This window comes from Sorex fumeus, unplaced genomic scaffold (assembly GCF_029834395.1).
Source record: "Sorex fumeus unplaced genomic scaffold, SorFum_2.1 ptg000092l, whole genome shotgun sequence".
NCBI lineage: Eukaryota > Metazoa > Chordata > Mammalia > Eulipotyphla > Soricidae > Sorex > Sorex fumeus.
The window spans coordinates 9,507,434-9,535,000 of NW_026606149.1; the positions used below are offsets into that span (position 1 = coordinate 9,507,434).

Sequence of the window (27,567 nt, forward strand, 5' to 3'; positions counted from 1 at the left end):
TCCCATCCCCTCCCACCCTCTGTGTGTGTGTATGTGTGTGTGTGTGTGTGTGTGTGTGTGTGTGTGTGTGTGTGTGTGGTTATTCGGTCTTGTGCTACAGTTGGACTTTATCAGCCAATCTCTGTAGAGCTTTGTTGTTGTGTGTCCTATTGTGAATCCCTTGGGACAGCCAGGTGAGAAGTAATAAAGAAGCTAAAGGGTCTAGAGGTCAAGGTGGGTCAGGTGGGGACAGAGGAGTCCTGGGGTTGTTCTCAGGGTCAGTACTGGCTGCTGGCTGGGGTCTCTCTCCCCTCCTGAGGAACTGCTTTCTTCTCTCTCTCTCTCTCTCTCTCTCTCTCTCTTTTCAAATAATTGAAATAATAGCTATATTCCTCAGTGGCACTCAGAGAACGCCCTGGTCCCAGCCTTCAAACCTGGCTCTGCTTCTTGAGTGCCAGCTCCCGCCCCCTGTTGTGAGCACGCGTGACTCTTTCCATGCTGGGCGTGGAGCCTGGAGCTGGCTGACTGCGGCCGAAGTTGGCTGATGCTGCCATTCACGGAACGGCAGGCAGTGTGGCAGAGCCCTTGTGCCAGTCTCGCCTTTATGTGTCACGCCAGGTGTGCCCTGATGGCCTTTCCTAACCAGGTATGTCCTGGGAATGGGCTTTCCGGAAAGGCGGATTTTCCCGGATGATCGAAGGCCTACACTGGCCCCTCGGCTTCCTGCGCGTTGCGCGCCTTCTTCATCCTCACTTCCTTCCTGACTGGGAACTGCAGGGACGCTTCACCTCTGCCTCATCGAGCCATAGTGGGCATGACAGCACGTCAGGCTCACCTGCGTCCAGATTGCACACACAGACCATCACTGGGGACTTCGTTCTCTCTTTGCGATGTGGAGCTTAAACCTGTTAGCTCATCTTGTTTTATATGATAAGGTGCGAAAGAAAATAATCTTGACTTTATTATTCAAAAAATTCCTGAGTGTTTCTTATTTCGGCTGGTTCACTCAGCTTATTTTGTTATAAATTGTTATAGGAAAGTAGTTCAGCCAGAACTCTTATTAATTGACACTCTGTCTCTCACGCCGCGGTAATTGATGGTGATGATGGTCCCCCTGAAGCACTGCATGGCTTGATAATGCCTGCTGAATCATTAGATACAGATTAAATGCTCTTCTAGAAAATTTTATTATTAAATGCATTCTGTTGTGTTTTTTTCGCAGTGTATCTACAAACGATATTTATCTTAAAAGTATGTAAACTTGATACAAGTTATGAATGTCCCTTATCGGCACATTATCTCATAATGGGGATATTACTGCCAAATGAGTTCAAAAGTAGATTATAGCATTATGGGCTATGTTGTGGTTCCTTTTTGTAAATAGCTGCATAGATGTCAGTTTGGATTAACGTACTGAATGTGTAGGATCTGCTTTATTTTTGCCTGAATTGCAATTTGAATTCTTTTCATACCACATAGTTTCTTCAACCAGCCCTTCGCAGGCCGCCCCTGCCCCACGTTGGCTGCCACGCCTGTCCTTAGCCTCGGGCCGGCTGCCTTCCGGGTCAGGTTCTGCTGCCCCCTCGCTTCAGGGTGGAGCCCGAGCCAGACCTCAGCTGCCCCGGAAGGCTCTGCTGGCCGTGACACCCCTCAGACGGCGCAGGGCAGTGGACGGGGCAGTGGCCTTCTGTCCAGGACCCACTGGAGTCACATTGCTCTCTGGTCATTTTATAGACAATCACAAAGGAGAAATGTTAAAGACAAATTACCTGTGAAAGTGTTAAGTCCTATGGGGGTGTTATTGATGATTTTTTTTTTTATGTCATAAACACCCTTGTGTATTTTAGTGCCTGCACATTTAATCAATAAAGACAATATCAGAATTATATGCTTGGATAGCAAGAGTCTCTTAATTTATTATAGCGATCGTTTATTGAGATTTACTGCATTTCTTGCACTGTGTGCTTCACTGTAGATTTCAGTGTTCATTCACATTGAATGAATATGGGTATATTTTAAGTATCCGTTCTATCTCCCTTTTCCTATCTGGAAATTGAGGTCAGTGGTATCATGCATCCGATAGTGCCGTGTAGACATTGAACCCATCTGGCATGCAGAATCCTCTCACCTAAATTCTTCTCTTTATATTTACCTCGTGCATAGCTTTAGAAGCAAGATCGTGACACCGCAGGGGAGGAAGTGGGGCTTTGGAGAGGCCGTTCATCCACCCCAGCGCTCTGCTCCTGCTCTGTCCATGAGCCGTGTGCCCTCGCCACTGTCACTGTACAGGGATCCCTGAACCCCCCTTCCTGCCGTCAATCCTTAGTGCCTGGGCTGAGGTTGGCACTCACTCCTAGGAAGCTGGCCCCTGGCCCCGGCCTCGAGGGTCTGGCTCCAGGCTGAGGTCTGCACCTTTCCAGGCTCTGCATATGATTTCATTTCTGCTGACCTTTTCAGCCTGTGCATTCCTGGTATCGTTCCGACAGGAAGCCAGGGTCCTGCCGTCGGATAGGCAGAGCATTCTGCCCTGAGCCCTGGAAGGATTCTCAGGGAGTCTGCCCTGGCTGGGCCCATTCTCCTGTCTCACAGCCTTCCCTGCAACCTGGGGCCGTTCTGGCCGCAGCTCAGGACTTGATTGGTCCCCCGCTGGGTTTCGTTGGACTGGTGTGTACCACTGCTAATGGTTGTTCAGTAATTTAATGATTTCCACTCCCACCATTTCTGTATCAGGACCTTCGTTTTATCTCATGTGTTACTGACTAAATCAAGGTCGGGCCACTGTTGTTAATTACAGAATCTGGATTATACCCAGACTTTGGACTGTTGATATCAGCTTAAAAAATTAAACCAGCAACTAAGTACTGCTGTCTGCTGTCTGTGTTCTTTCTTGTACTCAGAATATCCATTTACCATTGTTATTTTCCCTTATTCTGATTATTTCAGGCGTGTGTGTGTGTGTGTGTGTGTGTGTGTGTGCGTGTGTGTGTGTGCACGCTTCACACCTGGTGCTGCTTTGGGGCCACTCTTGGTCCAGCTTGGTGAGGGTATGGGATGACCGTGGGGTGACGGGGTTTGAACCTGGGCCTCCTGAATAGGAAGCATATGCTCCAGAAAATACCAGCGCCTCCATGACTAAGGCCCAACACACGGATTGGCATGGCTCAGTGACCAAGTGTAGTGTGTCTCCGGCCATTCAGCCCAGTCCCAGGCCCTCGTGCTTCCCCGGCGGCAGCCTCAGGGCTGTCTGCTTTCGTTGCTTCACCCAGCAGCTGGGTTGGTCGTACCAAAGGCGAACCGAACCCGGCTGAGTGCTGGAGGCCAATACTTGAGTATCGTGAGGCATATGGCGTAGTTGGGGAGTCTGAGGAAGGTCTCAGGTGTGTGGTAGTTTGGACAGTCAGGGTTCGGGTAGCCCCTTCAGAAGCGAAGGCCGCGATCACTCCTGGAATCCAGAGCAGCAGCCGTGTGTGGTGGAGCGGAGGAGAGGGTGGGCGTGACAGGCCCTTGCCATTGCTGGCAGCTCCTAGAGGAGCGTTCCTCACGCGTTAGCCAGCGTTTCATAGTACCTGAGAGCTAATCTGTGCGTATGTGTGTGTCTGTGTGTGCGTGTCTGTACAAAATGCTTACTCTCAGGAGAGCTTTGACATTTGGAAAGGTTTTATTTCTTATGAATAAACAACAACTTTCTAAGTATTTTAAAATGGATTTTTCAATGAATATAATAGCATTTATTTTCTTGGAGAAGGAGCCAGATAGGCGAATAGTAATTGTAATTTTGAGGTATTTAGTGTTCAGGAATTTTTGGTAGTTTGGGAAGTTGGTAATATATGTGGGAAGGCGTTTCAGTTCCCTGGAATTCTGAAAGTGCATCTCAGATGCCCGGCAGTGACTTGGGAAGGCCACGCAGACTTTCACGCCCTGAGAAACAGCTGCAGTCAACTTGGCAACCATTGGTCATTCCTTGGTTAGACTCGGAAGGAATTTCGTTTCAGAGATAGAATTTTCATGTGTTAAATCACACTCAGTTAAGCTACTGATTTGGGAGCAAAGATATCAGTAACATTCTAGGGCTTCCTCCCCTGTTCTATTTTGTGAGGTATATTTTGAACAGATTTGGATGCATTTGAACTTATGTGTGTTTTGCCGTAGTTCTCAGTGAATGCGCTCAAAGACGGGGAAAAGAAGCAGATGGAAATAAGAACCTGCTTACGAATCTGTTTAAGATTATTCGTAGTGTATTTGTGAATGTGCTTCTATTTATAGCACATGTGTATATAGACAAAACTATGATATAATTTCAAATTTACATAAGCTAGATACTTTATAATTATGTAATTATGTATTTTTCTATGCGACATAAAGCTATCTTAATATTTCATTGAGGTTTTATTTATTTTTTTCCCCTGGTTTTTGGGCCGCATTCAGTGATGCTCAGTGGATACTCCTGATCTGCACTCAGGAAATCACTCTTGGTGGCGCTCGCAGGACCGTTTGTGATGCTGGGGATTGAACCCGGGTTGGCCATGTGCCGGGCTGCCCTTCCTGTTGTGCTGTGGCCCCTAGATTTGATTTTATATTGTGTTAGCATAATCTACATCTTAAGAATATGAAATGAGGGCCAGAGTGATAGTGGAGCAGAGAGGGCTGTTTGCCTTGCACACGGCCAACTGGGCTTCTATCCCTGGCATTCCATAGGGCCCCCGAACAACGCCAGGAGTGATTCCTGAGTGCAGAGCCAGGAGGACCCCGTGAGCATCGCCGAGCGTGACCCAAAAAGCCAAACAGCAAAAACAAAAAAATATGAAATGAGCATGACTTCTGACACTGTGAGTGTAGAACTTTTGCTTCTGGATTGTTTATAATGAAACCAACCCGGTGGGCCTCAGCTGCCGGGTGTCAATCCCACTCCACGTCTTAATGCTCATTTCTGAGTAGTCGTTCTTGCTGACTCCTCGTACTCTTTGTTCCATTAATTAACTAATGACTTTTTTTTGGTTTTTAGGCCACAGCTGTGGTGCTCAGGGATCGCTCCTGCCTCTGAGCTCAGGGGTCACTCTGGTGGGTCTTTGAGGGTCACTGTGGGGCGGGGACAGAACCAGGTCGGCTGCATGCAAGGCCAGTGCCCTCCCCGCTGTGCTCAGCCTCTGGCCTGTTGTTTGCTTTTATCTGACCTAATTCACAGGCCTTTAAACTTGAGTGTTTCTCCATCACATGGCATATACTTTTAAATTTACTATATTTTCCTGGCCTGCATGAATTTTAGAAATCCTGTGTCAACTCCCCAATCCTTGGGGTCTTTATTTTGGAAAGGATTCTGCTTCTGTGGAGAGGGGTTTAACCCCGTGGTTCTCTCTCTGGAAGCGGTTGGTTGGTGGCCTGGCCTTTTCCCTGGTGTGCAGGGGGCAGGGGTCTGTTCCGTGGGGTCATGGGGAGAGTCAGGGGGAGGGTCGCCAGTGCACATGCTCCCGTGAGGTCCTCCTGGGGCAGTCAGGCCTGCCGCTGTCGTGGCCCTGCCCTTCCCCTCCGGATCGAGCACTCAGTCAGCGCTGAGCAAACACGCCGGTGTCTCCCTTGCTTGCTTTGAAAGTTACTGGCTTTTTGCAAGAAACAAAGACCGGAAATCAGGTCTGGAGCATGAGCTTCCTACTGCGAAGGTTTTCATTTTTAAAATCTTTGTAGAATAAAAATCAAATTGTAAGATGGAAGCGTCAAAGCGCAGGTAGCAGCAGGTCACAGCAGTGCCGGCGCTCACGGCTTGGATCACAGTTCCAGTGCCCATGGCTCCTCCAGTGCTCGGCGATCCCAGACTTGCAGTTCTGACCAGGCTTGTCCAGTGCTTTCAGTACTGTTGCTTCTCTCTTTTGTTTCTCTGGGAGATTGCCTGTCTCTGTCCTCCTCCCTCTGGCTTACTTCCCTTAACAGTCATGTCCAAGTCGCAGCAGCTGCAGCACACGTTCTTTGTCACAGCCGCATAGTATTCCATTGTGCACAGGCATCCATCTCACAGCTTCTTAGCACATTCACCTGCTGCTGGATATTTGGGGTCTGTTCTCTTCCCTGACTCTTGTACTTTATTTCCTTTGTGAACATGATGGATATATGTCTTTTCAAATTAATGTTTTTGTGTTTTGGAGGTAGATGTGAAAAAGTGATGGGTCTTATTGGAGCTTTTCCCCCCCTAATTGTTTGAGAAATTTCCCTACTGTTTTCCATAGAGGCGTTCTCCTTGCTTTTCTTTTGCAGCGGAGAGGTCTCCTTACTCTTTACTCCTTACTCTTACTCTTACTCTCCTTACTCCTTACTCGCTGTTTTCTGTTCTTTTGGGAGGTCTCCTTACTGTTTTCTGTAGTGGCTAATGGGTGGCAGTCCTTTTTACTACACCTCCATCGATGCTGATGGTTTCTAGTTTCTTTCTTTTTTTAAAAAATTATTTATTTATTTGTTTATTTTTATTAGTGAGACATCATGAGGTACAGTTGCGGACTTACAAAGTTTTGGGCTTGGGTTTCAGTTATACAATGATCGCGTACCCATCCCTCCACCAGCGCCCGTCCTCCACCACCACGGGTCCCAGTATCCTTCCCACCCCCATCCCCCCCATCCCACCCTGCCTCTGTGGCAGGGCATTCTCTTTTGTTCTTTCTCTCCTTTTGGGTGCTGTGGTTTGCAAAAGAGGCATTGAGTGGCAATCATGTTCAGTCTATAGTCTACTTTCAGCATGCTTCTCCCACCCTGGGAGGATCCTCCCAACACCCTTTATTTGGTGCTCCCTTCTCTATCTGAGCTCCCTTTTCCCCTAGCATGTGCGGCTGGCCTCCAAGCCGCACATGCTAGGGGAACCTCCTGGTACTTATCTTATCTATTCTAGGGTGTTAGTCTCCTATTTTGTTGCTTTATTTCCCCCAGATGAATGCAGTCTTTCTATGTCTGTCCCTCTCTTTCTGACTCATTTCGCTTAGCACGATACTTTCCATGTAGTACCACTTGTATGTAAGAGAACAGATGACTGGTTAAAGAAACTTTGCTACATTTACACAATGGAGTACTATGTAGCTGTTAGAAATGACGAAGTCATGAAATTTACATCCAGTTTCTTTTGATCTGATCCTTTCTTGGTGGTGCAATAAATCTCAGAATGTATTTCCTCTTTGCGGGAGTGTATATTCAGCTCCTTTCTTTGATTTTTGATAGCTTTGTTGTTTATTTCCATTCATGAAATATTTGTATACAGATACATTAGAATACAAAATCACAAACTCATACACAAAAATATTATACACAAAGTAATATTCCATATGTTTATGTGGAATATTATGTTTGTGTGGAATATTACTTGTGTATAATATTTTTGTCCTTTACAAATTCACCAGGTCATCATAAACATTTTGTACTTTTATTCTGCTTCATGTCTTAACTGCTATTGAGCTTGCAGGTTGTTCTCCGTCTGAGAATGGGGCGTTTTGGTCTTTCATTTCTTCCTTGAGGGTATATTCCAACATTTGGAATGACTTGGACCCAATGACAGTTGAGGCCTAGTAGTGCCTTGCTGAGCCTAGAGGTTTTGTCAGTTCAGGAAAGGAACAGAAAGTGTGTTTGAGCAGCAGTGTGTCTGCCGTACCTTTGGGACGCGTTGTGGTCATGGGCCTTGGGCGAGCTGTCGTGGAGAGTGGTCCTGTGTATGGCGCAGGCAGAGAGAGGACAGTCGGTTTTTATTAAGAAACAGTCGTGAGGGGGCTGGAGCGATAGCACAGTGGGTAGGGCGTTTGCCTTGCACGCGGCCAACCCCGGGTTCGATTCCCAGCATCCCATAGAATCCCCTGAGCACCGCCAGGGGTGATTCCTGAATGCAGAGCCAGGAGTAACCCCTGTGCATTGCCGGGTGTGACCCAAAAAGCAAAAAAAAAAAAAAAAAAAAAGAAAAAAAGAAAAAAAAGAAAAGAAACAGTCATGAAGAAACAGGTGCTGATCGGTGAGCACTGTGGACTGTGGATTATGAAGAAAGATGCCATTGTAATTGTACATTTCTGTACCTTATCTCACTATGAGGTTGTGATCCTTTATGTATATTTCTTTTTTTCTTTGTTAGTTTGGTTATGTGTTTATTTATTGACATCTTAGCTTTGTGCATGGAAAGGGCTTCATCCACCAAAACCCCAGGCATATTTCTCATGGTTTGCAGCTCCATCTGGCTCTACAAATCTCCCTTTTCACGAAAACAAGCCCGAGGGGCTGGAGACCAGCATAGTAGTTCGGGCACTGCTCGCCCGGGTTCAGACCCCGGCACCTCGTATGGTCACAAGTTATCCCCGAGTGCAGAGGCAGGACCAGCCCTGAGCACCACCAAGTGTGACCCAGAAACCTAGAAATGAGAACGAAACCAGGGTTTCTTCCTGACCTTCAGCACGGGATGTACTCTGAGTTAAAGTTCTGTTGTTGTTTACTTTTTGAGGTGGGTGGCAGGTTTAGGTATAGCTTCTGTAGTTAATGATTCTTTGTTCCAGTGTTAATTGTCCTGGCAGGACTCACATTTTGTGGGTTGAAGTGTGTCCTTGGGATAAGGAGAAAGGGCACCATCTCAGTAACTGCCTTTTAGATGATATGTCAGAAAGAAAAATTACATGTATTTATACACAGAGATAAACAGAGAGGTAGGGCGCCCAGATATTCTGCAGTGTTAAGAGTTGGAGAGTTGGGTTTAAGAGCATACAGATGGGGCCGGAGAGGTAGACAGTGGGGAATATGGCACGTATGTTTTTCGTCGTGGGCCAGGGTTTGATTCTTGGTGCCTCTTACTCTCCCTGAACCCTGTCTGGAGGGATCCCTGAGCGCAGAGCCGGGAGTAAGTCCTGAACACCACTGGCTGTGTTCCCCGAACCCCACCACAGTCTCAGTGTGCCTGACTCTGTTGGCTTCAGGCTCCACGGCCTGGGTTTGCAGCCGTGGACATCGGCATGGTTCACCCCTAGATCACCGCGTGGCATCACGTGTGTGATGGTTGTCATTTGCTGAACAATAGGTGGCCAGTAGGCACTGTGCAAACGATTTAAATATCACCTTTTCAACTTTGCTAAATTTTACATGTTTCCAATGAGAAGCAAGTCATACTATTTAACAAGGCAAAGTGAAATAAAGGGATAATCCTTAAACATTTAATCGTGTTTTAAGTTCAGCCACCTTTGCTTATTGAAGATTATACAATCACTGAACCTTTTCTTCCTCCCAGGAATTTTGACCGCAGGGTCTGTACTCTTTCTGTTGAAGCTTGGCTTCCACCCTGCTGTCATGTACCTATGCTGGCCAGCGTGGCTTCCTCATGCCCATCCTCCGGTGGCTTTTGTGAGTGTCACATGGGGCACCCTGTGTCGGTCAGAGGGCAGGCTCGCAGGTTCCAAACGTAGTTGACAGGAGTCTCTGTGTGCCTGGCTCTGTTGGCTTCAGGCTCCACGGCCTGGGTTTGCAGCCGTGGACATCGACATGGTTCACCCCTAGATCACCGCGTGGCGTCACGTGTGTGATGGTTGTCATTTGCTGAACAATAGGTGGCCAGTAGGCACTGTGCTAAGTAGTGCATTTTTCCAGGTCGTTTTTATCGTTTTTGAGGAAAGCGTTACTGTCTCAGTCCCACTGCCGGAAGCAGAGGGTCGTGTGAGTGGCAGCTCTGCGTGCCTTGTGCTGGTGACCCGCGTTGTCTGGGATGCCGTCAGCATCTGCTCTGGGCGCTGGCTGATCTGGAAGGGGCAAAGCCAGCGATACGAGGCCTTGCTTCAGATACCCGACTCTGCACCTGCATTCTCTCAGTTCTGCCCCGGCCACAGTTCCCGAAGGTGGCCCTAGCTTTGCCCGTCAGCCTCGTCCAGTGAGTTGGCAGGAAGCGGTATCCTTTTCCGTGCTCGGCGATGCTCCCGCTTTCCGCCCCTGAGCACCCCCACTCCTGCGCACTGCGGAGCTCCCGGTTAGCACCTGGCACGAAGAGTCATGTGGCGGAGATGTGCCCGTCGCCAGGAGGCTGGAGAGAACCTCAGGGTTTTGCTCTGGCTTCCCGGCAGCATTTCGAACGTTGCTGTCTGTCTTCTCTTGTGTTTCTTGATCTTTCTACTGCCCTGTGCTGTTCTTCGCTGCACACCGTGTTCCCAGGGCCTGGAGGCTCCCTGGGCGCTATGGGGACCCCGCACGTGACACTTGGTGGCTGTTGCCTTCTTGGCAGCGGCAGCTGGACTAGCTTCCCCACGGAAATGGTTCCACTGGCCACCTGAGTGCTCCTGGGGCTGCGGCGGTGGCCCTGCCGGCTTCTGCCGAGCTGACACCCAGACGCCCTGGCCCTCGTGCCGTAGTTGGCCAAGTGCAAAGTGCCTGTTCTTGAAGTTAGATTTTAGCTACACAAATATTTTGTATTTGACTGTGCTTAGGCTGTGTTTTATTTTAGCTTTCCCTGTATTAAATAATTGTTAGCCCGCTGAATATTTGGTATCGTATTTAATCTCCCTTCAGCACATAATGTGCAAACGTTATGTTGGGCAAAGGCTCTTCCTCTCAGTTTACTTGAATTTTCTCCCCTGTGTGGTGTAATATTTTTATTTCGACTCTGAAAGCGTAAACATTTTAATTAATAATTTTTTTCTATTAAAAAGTGCACTGTCGTTTCTTAGCTCATCCCTTAAATTATACTTGGTCGTGTAAATAAGCTGTGCTTTGCGACTTTGGGTTCTTAACCTTTCCTCCTTGCTATTAGCTTTATGTTTTTTTAATTATAGGAAAATAGAGGACAGTGGGGAAGTTATGACTTAAACAGACTGCTGTTATTACTGTATTCTTTCTTTAGGAAATGAAAAATGTTATTTATTTTGTCCGAATCAAGCAGAAACAAATATGGAATATCTTGTATTGTGGATCTTGGCTGAGCATTTACTATCTTCATAGTTTGTTCCTTTATGCATGACAATTATTTGCCCATTTTAATGATTGACGGTGTGATCACTTATTTATAGTTCTGAAGCAAGTATTGTCTATTGTTATCACCAATACATATAGAGAATGTATGGTTTTATTTTTCAGTGAATAGTTACATTATCTGAGTAATGAAATCACAATCATTTAAACATACAAGTATATTATTTTAGCATTAAAATGGAAACTGCTTGCTACGCTATGAACGTGATTGAAATAGACCAAAAATGAAAATCTTGGGAAGCGTTCACATTTTTTGAAAATTTTCTTGGCTTTGTCCCATGTTTCTTCCATTCGACCATAGCTCTTTAGGCCTCACGTTGCCTGTCTGCAGACACATCCAAATGAATTTAGTGTTTAATGGTAGGACTCTTATAACATGCCAATTTGATTTGTAGCCCTTCATATCATAGAAAGCTAATTAAAATCATATTTTTGCATATGTCATGCTTTTCATGTACATATGTAAATAGTTTCTATTGCCTTTCAGCTATTAGTAATTAACTTTATGAAGGACAGCTGTAATATATAATTAGCAAAAATGTTTGCAAGCCCTTTTACACTGAGAGTTACAACAATAAATTTTCTTTTTTTTAATTTATGAAGAGAGCCATTTAAGTCTGATGCTTCTGGATGAGATCTCGATTGTTTTGAATAATCACAGGAGGTGATTACATGGTGGCGCTGTGTGGTCAGGAGCAGAATGTTCCCCCCGAGCTGGTTCCTCATTCGTTCGTGTGTGTACTTCATAGTTATGCCTATGAAGTGGGATCCTTTCATTTGACTTGTGTGGGGAGTAAGATGGCATGTCAGGCCATCCTTTCTCTTTGTTCCAGTGATTGATATCTTTTTTGCATTTAAGTACATTGTGCTGTGCACCGCAGACACATAAACATGTATATTATTTTAAAAACTTCAGATTATCGCCATGTTTTTAAAAGAAATTTCATGAACGTGATTCATTTTCTCTTCTACAGTTCCTTAAATATTTAATAAAATGACATTTTCTTAAATCTCTTCACGACTGAAGCGCAGAATCAGCTAGGGAGCAGTGACTGTTATATTAAGGTTTTGCTTTATCCTTTTCACTAGCAATCAAGTGAGTTTCTAAAGAACTGAAACTATTGTTCGTTCTCTCTTAGTAGAATCAAGTAAGAAAGTGAACCAATTAAGGGTAGTTATTTCTCCCGGTTTTCAGGTATTGCACTGTTCTACAGTCTGCATGTAAACTTTTTGTTTAGCAAAAGTGCCCCTGTAAAGTGCAATTTGACATCCACATGCATTTTCACATTGCACGCATGTAGATCATTTGTATAGACGTGTCTGCTCTTAAATCCTTTGTAGTATATTTCTAGGAGCATAAAGGTTTTGTTTTAAAATCATTTTCTTATTTCTTTTCTTTTAGCGTTGCTTTTGTAATGAAGAAGCATTTAAATACTCATCTGCTTGGCAAGCATGGAGTTGGCACCCCCAAAGAAAGGTAATCTCCGTATACTTCCTGCATTGCACAGTCTGTTTGCATCTTCGGTTTGGTTTTGTTTCATTTTAGGTTTCGTTTCGGTGGCTTTGTCTAGAATTTTTATCACCTCCCGTGTGTTTCTCATTGGTGATACTCAGTGGTTGGATATCCTCCTTTTCCTGTGTTCTTGTTGAAGTGTTAAAGTAACATTTTTGAGTGCTTCTGACTATAGCCGTAAACATTGCCGATATTAATGAAGAAATACGTCTTGTATCATTTCCCAAGTAGTCCCACGGTTGCCAGGCCATGAGAAACCCTGCAATTATCATGTCACCAACTGCCAGGGCTTCTCTTTCCTTGCTGCTGGATCCTAGCGAGCTTCTGCTGCAGGCGTGAGTCTCCTTGCTGACCTGAACCCAGCGCGGCCCCCGGGGAATGGTCCGGTGTGTACCGCCTCCTCCCTGCAGCAGAGCATCCGCGCCTCCCCGCCTTCATGGTGCCATCTGACATTCCAGAGCCCCGGAAGCTGCTCGGAAGGCTTTCGCTCTGCCTCGGAAGCTTGCAGTGGGCCCCAGTGTTTGCTCGCTGAGAGAGTGTCCCCTCACTTTCCTCTGGGGGCTTATTGGACTCAGGGTTTGGGTGGAGGCAGGATGCTTTGGGGCTCGTGTGGCCCGCCATGTTGCCCAGCCTTCTCTGTCTCTAGGTGACATTCAGCTTCAGCCAGAGTGTCTGTGTTGAGTGCGTCCTGAATGCCCCTTCCTCCTCCCCCTCCTTCTCCCCTCCTTCTGTTCCTCCCCCCCTCCTCCACTTCTTCCCTCTTCTGCTCTTCCTCCTCCTCCTCTGTCTCCTTTTTCTTTCCCTCATACCCGTGGATGTTTGCGGGACTACTCCTGGCTCAGTGCTCAGAACACCAGGTGGTGCTAGCAGTGAATCCAAGGGTCCAGCTTTCTTGAGCTCTTTTCCTAGCTCTGACTACATTGCTCTTGAAATTTAAGAAAAACAAAAATCAAAAACACAAACGTCTATTTGGACACTTAATTTGGACTTAAAGCTAGTTTTTGTAAATTTAAGAAAGGAGAAGCAAGAGGGTGTTTTTTTCTTTTTTTGTACAAGAGGTCTTTTTAATTCCTGAGTTTTTGTTGCCTGCACAGCGTTGTCTCTGTTATACTGAGGCTTAATGAGCAGTGCCCTCTTTCCCAGTTTTATAGCTCTGAGGACGGTGATTCAGGGATATACAGTTTATTCAGTTTCTTATAATTAGCAATAGCTACTGTAATTGTTATTTTAATCCCATTGCTCATCCTCACACTAGTCACTGCTACTGCACAGTGGAGAATCTACCTCTAGGAAATCAGGGCATGTTCTTCACAAAATATATTTAAAGGAAAACTATCTGCGTCGGTCAGTGGAAAGCACATGCTTCCTCATTGTACCTCTTGTGCCTGTCAAGTTTATGTCCACGTGAAGCATTTTTCTTTTGACTTAGCAGTTTAAGATGTTTGAAATGTTTCATATTTATCCCGTCACATAGCCATTTATGTGTGGGGTGCCTCAGGGATGGTCCATGCTCCTGTCCATCTTGACGTTTTGGAAGCCCCAAGTTTCCATGTGCTTCTGCCCACGTGTTCCAGGAGCTCTGCCCTTGCCTCGCTCAGCCCAGCCCCGGCCCCTCCTGGAGAAGCCGAGGACGCTGAGACGTGGGGAGCTTGGCCTCCAGCACTGGCGCTTTTTCTGTCACAGAAACCAGACATGACTCTCGGATGGCAAAGCTGACCCCTCTTCTGTGCGGTTGACGTCTCCGGGTTCCCGGTTTCCAGCGTTCTTTCTTCCATGTCGTCAATGCAGTTTTTTTCTGCTATGAAAAACCCTGGTTTTAGATGTCTCGTTTATAATGGCAGTTTCTAGGGCATTCTCTAGCTGCCGGGAAGTACTGCCTGGAAATGCCAGAGCTTCATTCCCATGTTTTCCCCAAAGGTGTCCCGAGTGGGGCAGGACCAAGAGTGCAGTGGCAAATCTCACACGTCACAGCCACCCTCGGCCGTCCACGGAAAGGGGATTGAGTCCTTCCAGTGGGCTGAGGAAACAAAGAAACTCTTCATCAGCACGTTGAACCAACATTCGGAGCATAGCTGCTCTCTAAATTGAGTTAAACAGTTTTTTCCTTACCTATTTAAAACATTAATGCCTTGGTTATAATTTTGCAAGCTTGCTAAATTTCATTTTATTTCTGGACAGTATAATCAGTTTATTTTCTTAGGTTTTGAATTTGATTCTCCCCTCTTCTGCACTGCATATTATAGCAAATAGTAGTAGAAGTTAGCTAAATAGGCTGTGACAATTAAATTAATAATGCATTGTGTTTGTAAGTATTTAAACCTTTTGCTTTGACGGATGGATGAGAAAGTGTAATACATTACAAGTGGGTTCTTGTTCTTGCACTCTTGTGTGATGAACCAATACGTTTTGTCAGCATTGCTGTACCATTCATTTGCCACAGAAACCTAGACGTTTTGAATATTTTTTTTGTGTCCATGAACTCCTACTATCATTGCTTCTCCAAGAATACACTCTGCCTTTAAATTTGCAAGAATTTATTTTAAGCCAGTACGTTACTGTATTTCTGAAGTCTTCTGCACTTAAATATAAACAGCTAACTATAGCTACATTCACTTCACATTCAACAGTAAACTTCAATTAATTTGCAAGTTCATTCCAAAGTATCTTCTATTTTAAATAAGTAATTCTCTTTGTAATATAGTATGCCAATGTATCTTTATGACTCTTTGAATTCACTAATAATAATCTAGAAAACGAGCTTATCCACAATTATCACCATTGAAACAGCCACAATAAGTATATCTTATGCAAAAGCCAGGTGCACGTTACAATAGAAGGAGATGGCGTTTGTGGTTCAGTGCGGAAATCAGCTGGGCTCTGAATGCTGCATGAAGAGCAGGAAGATTCGGCTCAGCCTTTCTCATGCGGACGTTGCCCTGGTGGTTCTGGGACAGCTCAGGAGCACTATGCCGGTGCCTCCTCAGAGGCTGATGTTGCCCCAGGCTCTTTCTCCAGCACTGAAAGAGTTTGTACCACTCCTGGTGGTCCTCAGGCTTACTCCTGCCTCTGTGCTCTGGGATCACTCCTGGCGAGCCTCAGGGCACCCTCGGGGCTGCTGGGGACACCTGCACATGCACCTTCAGTCTGTGCTCGCTCTTCCACAGAGTCAGCTGCTGCTTTAGCCAGTCTGAGTTTATAATCAAAGGAAATGCTCCTGTTGTTTCCAAGGCACTGATGGGTCTCCAGATCCAAACCTTAACAGTCTTCGAGTGAAGTCATTCTTGGGGATGATTGCTCTCAGATTAGGTGCCTCATCGTCGGCAAAGCTAGGGAGTCTGTCAGACCGTCAGGGGCAGTGGATTTTGTCGGGCTTTCCCCAAGTCATGTTTCTATGCCTTCGCCCTGACTTTGGGCTAGCCCCTCACCCAACCTCTGCAGTTCCGATGCAGCCTTCGTCTCATAACACCTTTGATTTTATTGATAAGTAAAATACCTCCTCTGCATTTCCTCTTGTGCTAGGTAGTCTGTGTTCTATTGTGGGGTAAAAATATTGACAATTCAGAGTCTGACTCTGAGCTGGTGTATGCCCTAAAATAGGACCGACTTGGTGTAAGTTTTCCTGTGGTTCTTCTGAGTTCCTTTTTTCTCTCTCTCCTTACTGTTTTTTATTTACATGTCAGAATTGTGAGTGCATCCTCACTGTTTTCTGTTTTTCAGTCTAGTCAAAAGAGTGACCCGGTCCATATTCTGGTCCGGAATCTCTATGGCCGGGGCAAGCCCCTAGACAGGTGCATTCAGTTTCTATTGAGATTTTGCCACGATACTTTTCATTGCTTGGAAAATTAGGTTACTTTCGTAGGAGAAGAACAATATGTTTCATTCTGCCATGAATTTTACACATTTAAATAAACAATCTTCTAAAGTTAGGAGATACTCTGTTCTTAGCTCTAGGTTTGTTTCTCTTGTAGTATCTGATGGTCCTTTTTTTTTTTTCTTTTTGGGTCACACCCTGCGATGCACAGGGGTTACTCCTGGCTCATGCCCTCAGGAATTCCTCCTGGTGGTGCTCGGGGGACCATATGAGATGCTGGGAATCCGGGTTGGCCGCATGCAAGGCAAATGCCCTTTAGAGATAAGATTTGCCTTTGGCCAAGCTCTGGTATTATTTTCTTTTAATTAAGGATGAGTAGTTTTCCTTACTATTTTCCCATGTGAGTTTCTGTAAGGAAAGTTCTGTTTGTTATTTATCATTCAGATGCATACCATATTGTTGTGGATGTTCTCAGATATGTTGTGTCTCTCAGGTGGTCTCCATGGGAAGTTCTAAATACAACTCCCCATCATGCTGCACTCTCGCTTCCTGACTCACAGCTGACAGATAAGTCTTCTCCCTTTGTTTCCTCTCCCATTGCTGTGGTTGGAACTCTCCCGACCCACCCTCCCTTCTTAGGAGGCTCCTGTGCGGGGAAGAGAGTCTTTATGGGCTCCTTTATGCGAAGAACAGCAGTGGGCCAACATGGAGGAAGAACTTAGGAAGCCATTCCATGTTGGCTGGCTTATTTTATTGAGAAGCTGCTAGAATTTAGTGCTTTGATAGTGATTCCATAAGCTGAAGCCCGCCTTTCTGTCTTCCCCAGATTCAACATCTGTAGATAGTGAAATGAGGACAAAGTGTTCTATGATTGCTGGACGTGTGTGTGTGTGTGTGTGTGTGTGTGTGTGTGTGTGTGTGGTATGTTTGTAAAAAAGTGAGTTGACAAAGATAGCTTTGCTAGATAATTACTCCTCTGTAGAAAGATGGGAGTCATGCCCCCTCATCTAAAGCCATGTTACTATTTTTAGAGAATTTCCCTTTATTTCACTGATTTACACTGATAATGTATTAAGTACGCAGAGGATAAATATGGATTTTCCACCAGCGTTACCTTGCCAGCATTTCTCTTGTGGTCTCTGGTTGTCCACGTTTCCTCCTGGTGTTTCTGTGGGGAAGGCCAGGCCTGTGCTGGAGCTGTCTCTGGCCAGCAGTGTGCACTGTGTGAAGCGTTTCTACATTAAATGGAAATGGCTGTGAGTCTGCCAGCTGACCGCTGCAGAATGATCACTGGTGTCAAACGTGGGGTTTGGGGTAGCTCCTGCGAATGTTCTGACCGCAGGAGTGGGGTCTGTGTCCAGATGCTGCTCGTGGCCCCTGTGTGAGGTGGTGGCGGACTCTGTTCCACTGTGTTCCTCAGTATCTCCGAATCCCTGGTGCAGAGCCTGATGCTTCAGTTGTGGACGGGGAAACATCCATTCTGTCGGGCCGGGGGTCCCGAGGACTTGCTGCTCCCCTCGTCTCTCCTGCTTCCAGCTCCCCCTTCCCTTCCCTTCCCTTCCCTCCACGCACTCCCTTTGTTCTTCTGTCCCGGCTCTTAGGACAGTATCTTCCCCGGGCAGTGTCCAGCAGGGCAGCTGAGTACGAGTCCCAGTGGTGCATCTGCCTGGAAGACCCGGCCTGGTGTCTGCGGTCGTTGTTCCGGGCGGACTCTGACACGGCTTCTCTCGGGCCTTCCGTCCTCGCAGGGCGTCGTGCCACTGAGCGCGTTGTGTTCCCGCCGGGAAGCTCAGGTGCGCGTCTGAGCTGCCGCTAGCAAACAGGGCGCCTGCACGTGTGCATTTTCTTTCCTACTGTTATTCTAGTTCCATCGTTTTTTCCCTTATGGGAGATTCCCATTTTATGTGAGCAATATCTTTTAACAACCGCACATAAATCAAAGTTCACATAATTCAAGAGACGCTTTACAATGGGAATTTTGTAAAGTTGGGGTTATTTTTGCCTAGAGTACACGTGTCTTCAGGCTCTTGGTCTGGGGCAGCGTGTTGAGAAGCTACGGCCCTCCTGTTAGATTCAAAGAGAAGCAGACCTGGCCCTGCTGTATGAAAATTATGTGCCCTGCTTTGATCGGACATAATGGAGCTTTGTCTTTTCGAAGCTAGTCCTGTATCTTTGAGACTTGACAAACTGGTAGCCCCTGATGTTTTCCGGGCAGAAATAGTTAATATGCAGTACGCAGCAAATGAAGGGGTCTAGGTGTGTGTTGAAGACCAGGCCACTGGCGGTCACCTCTGGCATGAGAGACTGACTGGCAGACAAAATGCCGTATCACTACTTAGCGGAAACCCTCACGGCATACAGAGGTATTTCCGATGTTAGTGGTTTATGATTATCTAAAAGTAAGGTAGTTTCTATTGTTCCCAGGGTTCATCTTTTAAAATTTTCTGTTAGAATTATTTTCCTTTTTGGGGCCTACCAAGCTCTGCACAGGAGTCTCTGGGGACTTGGGGGTCCCCGTGGGCAGCTCTCTCTGTCATGCAGGTCAGCACAGACAGTGATTTTGGGCACGGCGCTGAGGATGCAGTGCGGTTCTGACCCTGCTCATCCAGGCAGTGCTCAGGGGGCCTGCAGTGCTCAAAGAGTATCCGGGCCCGGGGATAGAACTGGGTCTGTTGAGTGTAATGCAGATACCTTCCCCCGATGCTAGAATTTTGTTGAGCATTCCTCTCCGTGTGTTTGGCATTGACTTCTAAATACACACGGCTATTATGTCATTCTTGCTCTTCAGAAAATATGGGTTTCATGCAGTTATTCAGGATGTCCAAAGGGAAAGCTACACAATGGAACAAAAGAGAGTTCCTGATCAGGTTTGATGGTGCACGTCAGTGAAGCCATCCCATTTCTCTGCAGATTCATCCTTTTTAATGAACGTTCAGACATGGACTACACTTGGTCTGAGTCAGAGTTGAGGTGGTGTGTCGTATTTGAAGGTGTCCAGTGTGTGTCTGTGGCGTGACACCCTGTGTTGGGCTGAGGAGTCGTCCCCGGGGGACCGACCTGGTTTGTGTTGGGGGGTGCACAGAGGAGAGCTTGACCCCAGGCTGGGCATTGGCGAGTCTGGGAATGGTCACCCAGTGGTGTGGGGCCGGTCAGGGTGAGTCTGGGGTGCTGGCTTGCTGGATGAAAGCTCCACGAGTGCGCTGCCCGCTTCCTTCTGGCAGCTCTTGGACCTTGTCCAAAGGCTGTGGTTCTGGAGCAGTGAGTGGGTTGTGTCGAGTGAGGGGGTCCGGCGCGGGCTTGGTGGGTGGCCGCCGGCCTCTGCTCCACCGTCCAGCCTCTCTGTCTTTCCTGGGCGTTTGTCCTTCCTGCTCCGGGGGCACTCACCTCCTCCCGCTAATCTCAAGCCGGTCTCGTCCACCCTCCGTCTGTTTGGAGTCGCCTTGTTTGTTCCACCTGGATTGTCTTTGGTGTTCTTCATTTTCCTTTTGCACCTTGCTTGATATAAAGGGTTGCTGGGCATAATCTCTTTCTATTCCACCACTTTTTCCTCTGAAAGAATCCCAGGAGACGACTTTAAAACTCCACCCGTAGTGTGTTTCCTAGTCCTTGTTCAGTGGATTTTGAGAGCAGGCACCTGTGCCCGAGCGCTGGCAGTCTTGATTCAAGCGAGGTCTGTTTCATTCTGTTGGCTGCACGTTGACTCCTGTGTGGAAACCAGGCTGGAGTGGTCGCATTGCCCCTGTTAGAGGACAGGCTGCAAACACTGGCCTGCCCCTCCCAGAGAACAGCCACGCAGTGCGCCTCGGGTCCTACCTTCATTAGCAAGCCGCGGAGAGCCGCTTTCTGCACCCACTGCTACTGGTACTGCCCTCCGCATCATGGGGTGGTAGCACCCACTTTTGGAAACGCTGTACCCGGCCAGGTTCAATCCCAGCTCTGCATGCTCACACCTCCCCGCCCCCCAACACACACACACACACACACACACACACACACACACACACACAGTGTCTGCTGTGCCGCGTTGAATAGTCATCCCCCTTCTCTGGGCTAGTGGCCCCCAGGCCCACGGAGACCCTCTGGTGATGCTGCTCCTGTAAGACAAAGAAGTCAGGTCCTTTTGATTTGAGAAAAAGTGAGTTCTGCCTGGTGAACTGTGAATCTTCTAACTTATTTTTTGCATGCAGTAATTCTTTGTTGTCTAATGAGACAATTAAAATTTCAAGGAATGTTTTTTTCCTGCCATAGAGTCTAGTAGGCGAGTAGATCGTGTGTGTAAAGTGTCTGCTGATGTCACTGTTTTTAAGGCAACGTTAAGTGATCTAAATATGGTCAATCAAATATGTAAAAGATATTTTGAGAATATAGGTGTTTCTCCCTGGCAGGCATCTGGACTACTCTCTTTTTATGTCATTTAAATTACTGTTAGAACACTGGGGCTTATACATCTGGACTCTGACTAAAATATGCCTCAAGCTCTTATCTTTAATTCCAGTCAGTGCCAGAATCAAAAAGAACAAAGGCTATATGTTCACTGCAGCCTTCAATTATCCTTAATTACCAACTTTTATACAGTTTCATTATACAGTACTGACTTTTTGTGAGAGGTTCTTTATATTCATGATGTCTTGGTAGTTGCTTATAAAAGTCCAAGATTAAAATTTTTCCTCAGGAATTTTTAGGGAACTTATAACCTTTCCAAAGTAATTTTTGTAAAGTTGGCTCAAATAAATTTTTACAGCTGAGAAATAAGCAGTTTACGTTTCCTCATTGGACAGAGGCCTGACAGGCCTCTCGCCTGGATCCTTTGTCCCTGACTGAGGCCTGTGCTCCTGGGAGCACCGTGTGCTGAGGGCAGAGCTGTTCTCCTCCCAGCTGCCGTGTCCTCTCACTGCTGCTAGGCACAGAAGGAGCCAGACGAAATCAGTGTTCTGTGGTCACCTTAGTGCTCTCCAAGATGGCCTTCGTTGGCCCTAAGCCTTGGCTCGCCCTCCCAAACCTCCCATCTACGATTTAGCGAGGTAATTGGCACCGCCTTCGGTTCTGCGGGCTCAACACTTGACAGGTTCGAGCTGTCAGTCTGTTACGTTGGTTAACCTCGTTCCACTCATGAAGGTTTCCACACCTGTGTCAGGATAGATCTTCGCTCTGCAAGGAAGCGGTTATTTCCAGTGCACTTTCCTGTAATCCTGCCCTTGTGTTCTGAGCTGCGACTCCTCATGAGAGGCAGAGCCTGGGTAGTGAGGGGTAGCTCAGCTCCCTCCGTGTCAGCTGCCGAGCCATGTGGAGTCAGCATATTGTGGGTTTTCTCTTCAAGGCTCCCTTTTTTCTCACTGTGTAAAAGCCCTCCCCAGTTTCCATGTTTCCTAAGCACTCTGCCTCCTTATACTCAGTGCATTCCGCTTGGCCCCCTGTCTCGAGAGTCGCTGGTGACACCCCTGGGTGCCGCTGGGGCCTTTCCTTCCCCGTCAGCTTCCACAGGGTGGTTGACTCTCAGTGAGTATTGGTGGGCTTAAGATTTTTAAATCTTCACCAATTTCTTCTTCAAAGTGGACTTTTCCTTAGCTGCTAATACATATTCACAGTCATGTGATAAGGGGTGTAGAGTAGTGCACAATGCAGACATACTGCACGTGTGTTCACAGTGTTGCTTCATTTGAAAGCATTTGTTTTTATGCGAACACGTACCAAGAGAGTTTCCCATTGCTCGGGCCTAGAAATCAATTCTCTGTTCCCTCCTCTCCGTGCTGATTTGTTTGCGGCAAAGATGATGGAAGCAGCCGACCTCGCGTAACGTTTGGAGGAAGTTTCCACTGAACTTAGGCCCACGGCTTCTCTGTTCACTCCCAGACCACAGCATACTGTTCAGAAGATCTTACTTCATATTTATAATGACATGATATGGGTGTCTTGTGTATTTTGCAAATGTAAAGTGACGGATTTGTTGTTGGATTTGACACCACTCAAAATGTACGTCTTTGCCTTCTTTCAACAAAGAAGTGTCTTGTTAATATGATAATCAATATTAATGAGTAGAGGAAGTTTTAACTAAGAATAAAGCCCCAGTGCTTCTTATTTTGTTATCAGTGCTTGTAGTGATAGATGAACATATTTCATGATTTCAGTCAGGGTTTTAGTTTTTCTCTCTTGGGTAAGCAGGAATACCTTGCATGGAACCAAATCAGTAAAACTCGTGGTTGTCTGAGCTGCTTTGTCAAAGGCTGGAAGAGAGTCCCAGGGACCACGGGGGTATGTAGGGCTGTGTCCCCTGCTTGCAGCTGCCGTCACACCGACCCCACTGCCCTAAGAACTGCTTGGGCACAGCCTAGATCCTTCGGGCCCTTCCACACCATTTACCTGGAGTCTGGTGGACTTCACATTCACATTCTTGTTGCTCTGTATCTTTCGTTTCTGTGGAAATGCCGAGCCCCTGTTTGAGAGGCTTTACCTGAAGGCACGGGCGGGCCTCTCTCACACTGCCACAGCTGTGGGCGCTGCTTCTCGGGTATCCTGAGCTCTGGAGGAGCGACCAGAGATCAGCAGCTGACGCGAGTGCACTGACTGTTGAGCTGCTGAGAATAAAGGATGGAACAAACCGGAGGGTAATTTTAAGCTGAAAGTACACGTAGGCTGAATTAATATCTGCGAGGAAAAGTTCTGCTTCTCAGGTTTGACGGTAGAGTTATAGATGTCCCTCACGCTACAGAAGGTCACGCAACACGCGATCGGAACCAGAAACGGACGAGTGACAGCCACAAGTGACATTTGTCTTACTCTCATGCCTCAGTGTCTATGTGGCAAATCCATGATTTCACCCTTTCATGTGAGTCCTGTCACGCTTGATGTGAAGCAGGGAAAGCTGTGACTGAAGCTTGTGTGTAGTTTGTTGGCCAGTAAGCACAGAGCCCCCTTCGCTCTCCGGAGAGGAAGGGTGTTGAGGCGGGGGAGAGCGTCTCTTGGGGGTCAAGCAGTGCCACGCATTTGACTCGCAGCAGAGGTGTTGTTTGGTTTGAAAATTATTAGTCTTTGTCTTGTGGTTTTGGGGACCACACCTGCCAGAGCTCAGGGCTTACTCCTGGCACTGTGTTTAGGGATTGCATAAACTCAAAAAGATAGCAGCAGTCTATCTCTCCCGCTGCCTGTGTTCGGTAGTCTCATGCCGGTTCTCCCACCCCGGGGAGGTCCATGGCGATGGGCAGGCGAAGGGAGGAAACGAGGGCCAGGCTGGTTGGTGTCAGTTGCAGTTAATTCCATTCCCATCTCCGTTCTCCTCTGATTCTCCTCCTGCTTCTTCCGCCCCCATGCTACTTCATTCTCCTCCTCCATCCCCCTTCATTCTCCTTCTGGCTCTGGAATCTGGATCCGGACCCCCTTTCTTCTTCTCATTCTAGAGTCTGGATCCGGATTCCCCAGCCCACTCTTACAGTCTAGTTATATCCCCCAGCACGAGGGGTTGGGTTAACGATTACACCTAGGTGTGATCAAAATCAGTAGGGGTAGAGTTCTATCCCTCGGGGAAAGCCACTGCTAGGACAGATTCTAATTAGCAGGTCAGCCCACGCTGGAGCGGAATCCCCTGGGTGTGTTTCTCCTTTCCTTGTCCAACAAACATATAAGCATACATAATATAAATCATTTTGTATGGATACAGTAAGAAATATCTTAAACTTATAGAATTACTCTCCTAGGGCCATCTCAATCTTAGACTACAGTGCTCAGGCCAGATAGTCTTTCCTATCGCTAGCAGGGTCCTAGTCTCATCGTTTCTTTTGGATCATGACAGCATTTGTCTGTGATCAAACTCTAAACTTATAGTTAAGAATCGTGGCACAGGGGGCTGGAGCGATAGCACAGCGGGTAGGGCGTTTGCCTTGCACATAGCCAACATGACCGACACAGGTTCGATTCCCAGCACCCCATATGGTCCCCTGAGCACCGCCAGGAGCAATTCCTGAGTGCATGAGCCAGGAGTAACCCCTGAGCTTCGCCGGGTGTGACCCAAAAAGAAAAAGAAAAAAAAGAATCGTGGCACTTTGGCCTGGCCCATTTCGCTGCCAGGGTAGCTCACCACTTGCCCTAGGTCCATTCAGTCCCTTGTCAGGACCCTGCTTTTGGGGTGTTAGGAACTAAGGGCAACTGAGGCTTAAGTCGAGAAAGCAGTTGCCCGGGAGTGAATAATATTCAAAGCCAGTGAAATCTTAAGTTACAAAAGCATAATGTTAACTGACTTCCTGTATCTATACAAAAAGGACATTGCTTTAAAGTAAACTGTTCATAAGGCATAAGGAGAGGAGAAAGGCAATAGTTCACTCATACATATAAAAATCATAGATTCCTGAGGAATCTAACCTTACAAGTTAACAGAGTCTGATTGGGGGGAAAGCTGATTAACTGGCTGGGGAGGAGAGCACAGGGAAGAGTTTACAGATGAACACAGTGGAATGGAAGTGCCGCAGGAGCACTGTGATAAACCGGAGTTCCTTGTGGCAAGGGAGGAAGGGCAAGGCAGTGTTATCCTACAGGGATCACGCCTGGTAGTCTCTGGGGACCTGCGTGGTGCCCGAGGCGTACCCAGGGCTGGCCTGGTGCTGTACTGTACTCTGGCCTCTAGCAGTGCTTTAATGTGCGTATGACACACACGGCAGAGTCTGGCACACTCCCCGTGGCTACCCAATATGCCAAACACCAGTGACAATGATGGGTCTCATTCCCCTAAAGAGCCTTGAATATAATCTCAGGGCTAGGATGGAGGAGACGTTGCTGGGGCCTGCTCGAGGCAATTGACGATTAACAGGATGATTTGTGATTGTGATTGATGACCTCACGGTGACCGGGTAGCGTTCCTGGCTGGTCACCTCCCTTTCATCGTCAGGAAAGTCTTATTTGGAAATGCTGGGCAGGGTCTTCCTTGGCTGACTCCAACGGGACCGGCAGCGGCTGAGCGACACTCGGAGCAGGAGCGAGAGGCGGCCTGTTGGCACTCCTCACCACTGGGCACTCCCTTCTCAGCGAGACTCTCGAGCCCCTGGGCCTTGCCTGCTCTGGGTCCCCTGCCACCCAGGGAGGACTGGGAAGAATTGTCCCGCCTCTTCCCGGCAGTGGAGACCTTGGCATCCAAGGATGAAAGTCTTGACCCCCGCCCGCGCTTCCGCCCCGAGCGCTCTCTGCAGTAGCGCTGTGCTCTGCTTGACAGTCGTTGTCTTCTTCCACCGGCTCATCTGCTTTCGCTGCCAGCTCTGATGCTCAGGCATTAAAGGTCACTGCTGCCTGGTGAGAACTGGGCTCGTCTTGCCGCCCGGGGTGGTCGCAGGCCCTGGGAGTTCCAGCTCCTCCTCCCCTGTGTCAGTGTGGAGATGGAAGTTAGGGAGTTAGCGCTTAGTGACTTGGTAAAGGTGTTCTGGAATCTTGTGGTTTTTCATTTTCTTGTGGAAACACAAGGCTTTTCTTGGTGATTCCAGACTACATTTTATATTTCCTAAGATCCGAAAGGGGTGACTCCTTTTTTTCCCCCCTTTCTAGGCTGTGGCATGTTCTGTGAGTACCACGACAATGGCTCACTATAGCCAGCGCTCTCTAACACCAGGCACTGTCCGGAAGAATTCCATAGAACTTTCGATTGTGTAGGAAATTGCATGTAGATTGTGTAGGAAATTGCATGTAGAACAAAAACTTTGTTCACAGTTTAAGGGGCTGGAGCAATAGCACAGCGGGTAGAGCGTTTGCCTTGCACGCAGCTGACCTGGGTTAGATTCCCAGCATCCCATATGGTCCCCTGAGTACCGCCAGGAGTATTCCTGAGTGCATGAACCAGGAGTAACTCCTGTGCATCACCGGGTGTGACCCCCCTCCCCCCCAAAAAAAACAACTTTGTTCACAGTTTAAAATTAATCACTGCCCTAGGTCACCCCATAATTGAGAATTTTGGTAGTTGAAAGTGCCCTGTGGGGGCTGGAGCGATAGCACAGCGGGGAGGGTGTTGACCTTGCACGCACCCGACCCAGGTTCGAGTCCCTGCATCCCATATGGTCCCCTGAGCACCGCCAGGACTAAATCCTGAGCACAGAGCCAGGAGTAACCCCTGTGCACCACCGGGTTGATCCAAAAAGCCAAAAAAAAGAAAAAAAGTGCCCTGTGTCTACAGTGTTTTTGCATCCTTTTTTTGGTCAAAAGGAATGCTGGCTTCACAGTTGCTGGGTCATCTGTGCTGCTCTGGGTTCTTTATTTTGGCCTTGGGGAGTGTTCTGCACACTGTTTAATCACTTAGCGTTCGGGTGGGGGGAGCCTGGGTCACCTCTGGAGGTGCTCAGGGGATACTCCTGACTGGGGCTGGTCCTGGGGGCTGGGGGTGCGCGTGCTGTGGGAATCGAGCGGGGCTCAGCTGCCTGGAAGGCCAGTGCCGCAGTCCCTGTGCCACCCTCCTGTCCCACCACTCGGCGCTCCATCTTATAACTGATGGTAAATGACGTACAACTTAACATTCTTATGAAAAATCAGTCCCCCTCTTTGAAGGTGCTGACTGATGAGACGATACATGAAAATAGAGACGTTGAGTGCCAGTTATTTTTTTATTAGTTTTGGGGCAATGCCTGTGTGCTCAGGGGTTACTCCTGTGGCTGTCGGGGCCATATGGGGTGCCAGGGATCACATCCTGGTTGTCTGTGGACAAGACAGAGGCCTCTCTGCTGTGTTATCGCTTCGGTCCCTGAGTATAATCATTAAAATGGGCAAGAAGTACTTGACTTAAATCTGAAAAATATTGCAGTAAAGCTTTTATAGTGATGTCTCTTACAGAAATTATAGCACTTTTACTTTATTTTCTTTCAGTGATGACCTCATTATTAGTATTTGTTGATGCATAGACACAATACACTTATCTATCAAGATTTTTCTCAAAAATATTGCATGGTGGAAAGTACATCAGCTGAACAAAGATGAGATGTTTTTCACGTAGCATGAAAATCCATTTCAGACCGCGGGATTGTCTGCAGAGTAACCTTGCACGTGCAACAAATTCTCAAGTCAGATGCATCTGTCCACTTATGGCACATATTGGATCTTATAAATAGTTCATTGTCATTCTATTAGAACTCTTAAAGATGTATTCAACTAGATTACTTTACAATCAGTATACCCGAGAACCTTTTCGTGGAAGCCTCTGCCCAGCCAGTACGGCAGGAAAGCTCCCTTAGAGTTACTTCGTATTGGGACTCTTGTTGTGGAAATATCATGGCGTTTAAAATGACGGAAACTGGAGTTCTTTGTTCGTGATTTCAGTAGTTGTTTCTAGCACATTCTTGCTAATCATTGACGTCACCCT

At 47.2% G+C, this 27,567-nt stretch overlaps 1 protein-coding gene across 1 annotated transcript in view; it reads left to right on the forward strand.

The window, feature by feature from the left end:
• Positions 1-27,567, forward strand: part of ZNF407 (zinc finger protein 407) — a 332,396-nt gene that overhangs the window by 118,629 nt on the left and 186,200 nt on the right. Inside the window, exon 3 of the mRNA XM_056131528.1 lies at positions 12,329-12,403. Within this exon, the coding sequence (XP_055987503.1) occupies positions 12,329-12,403 (75 nt within the window). The remainder of the gene's footprint in view (positions 1-12,328; positions 12,404-27,567) is intronic.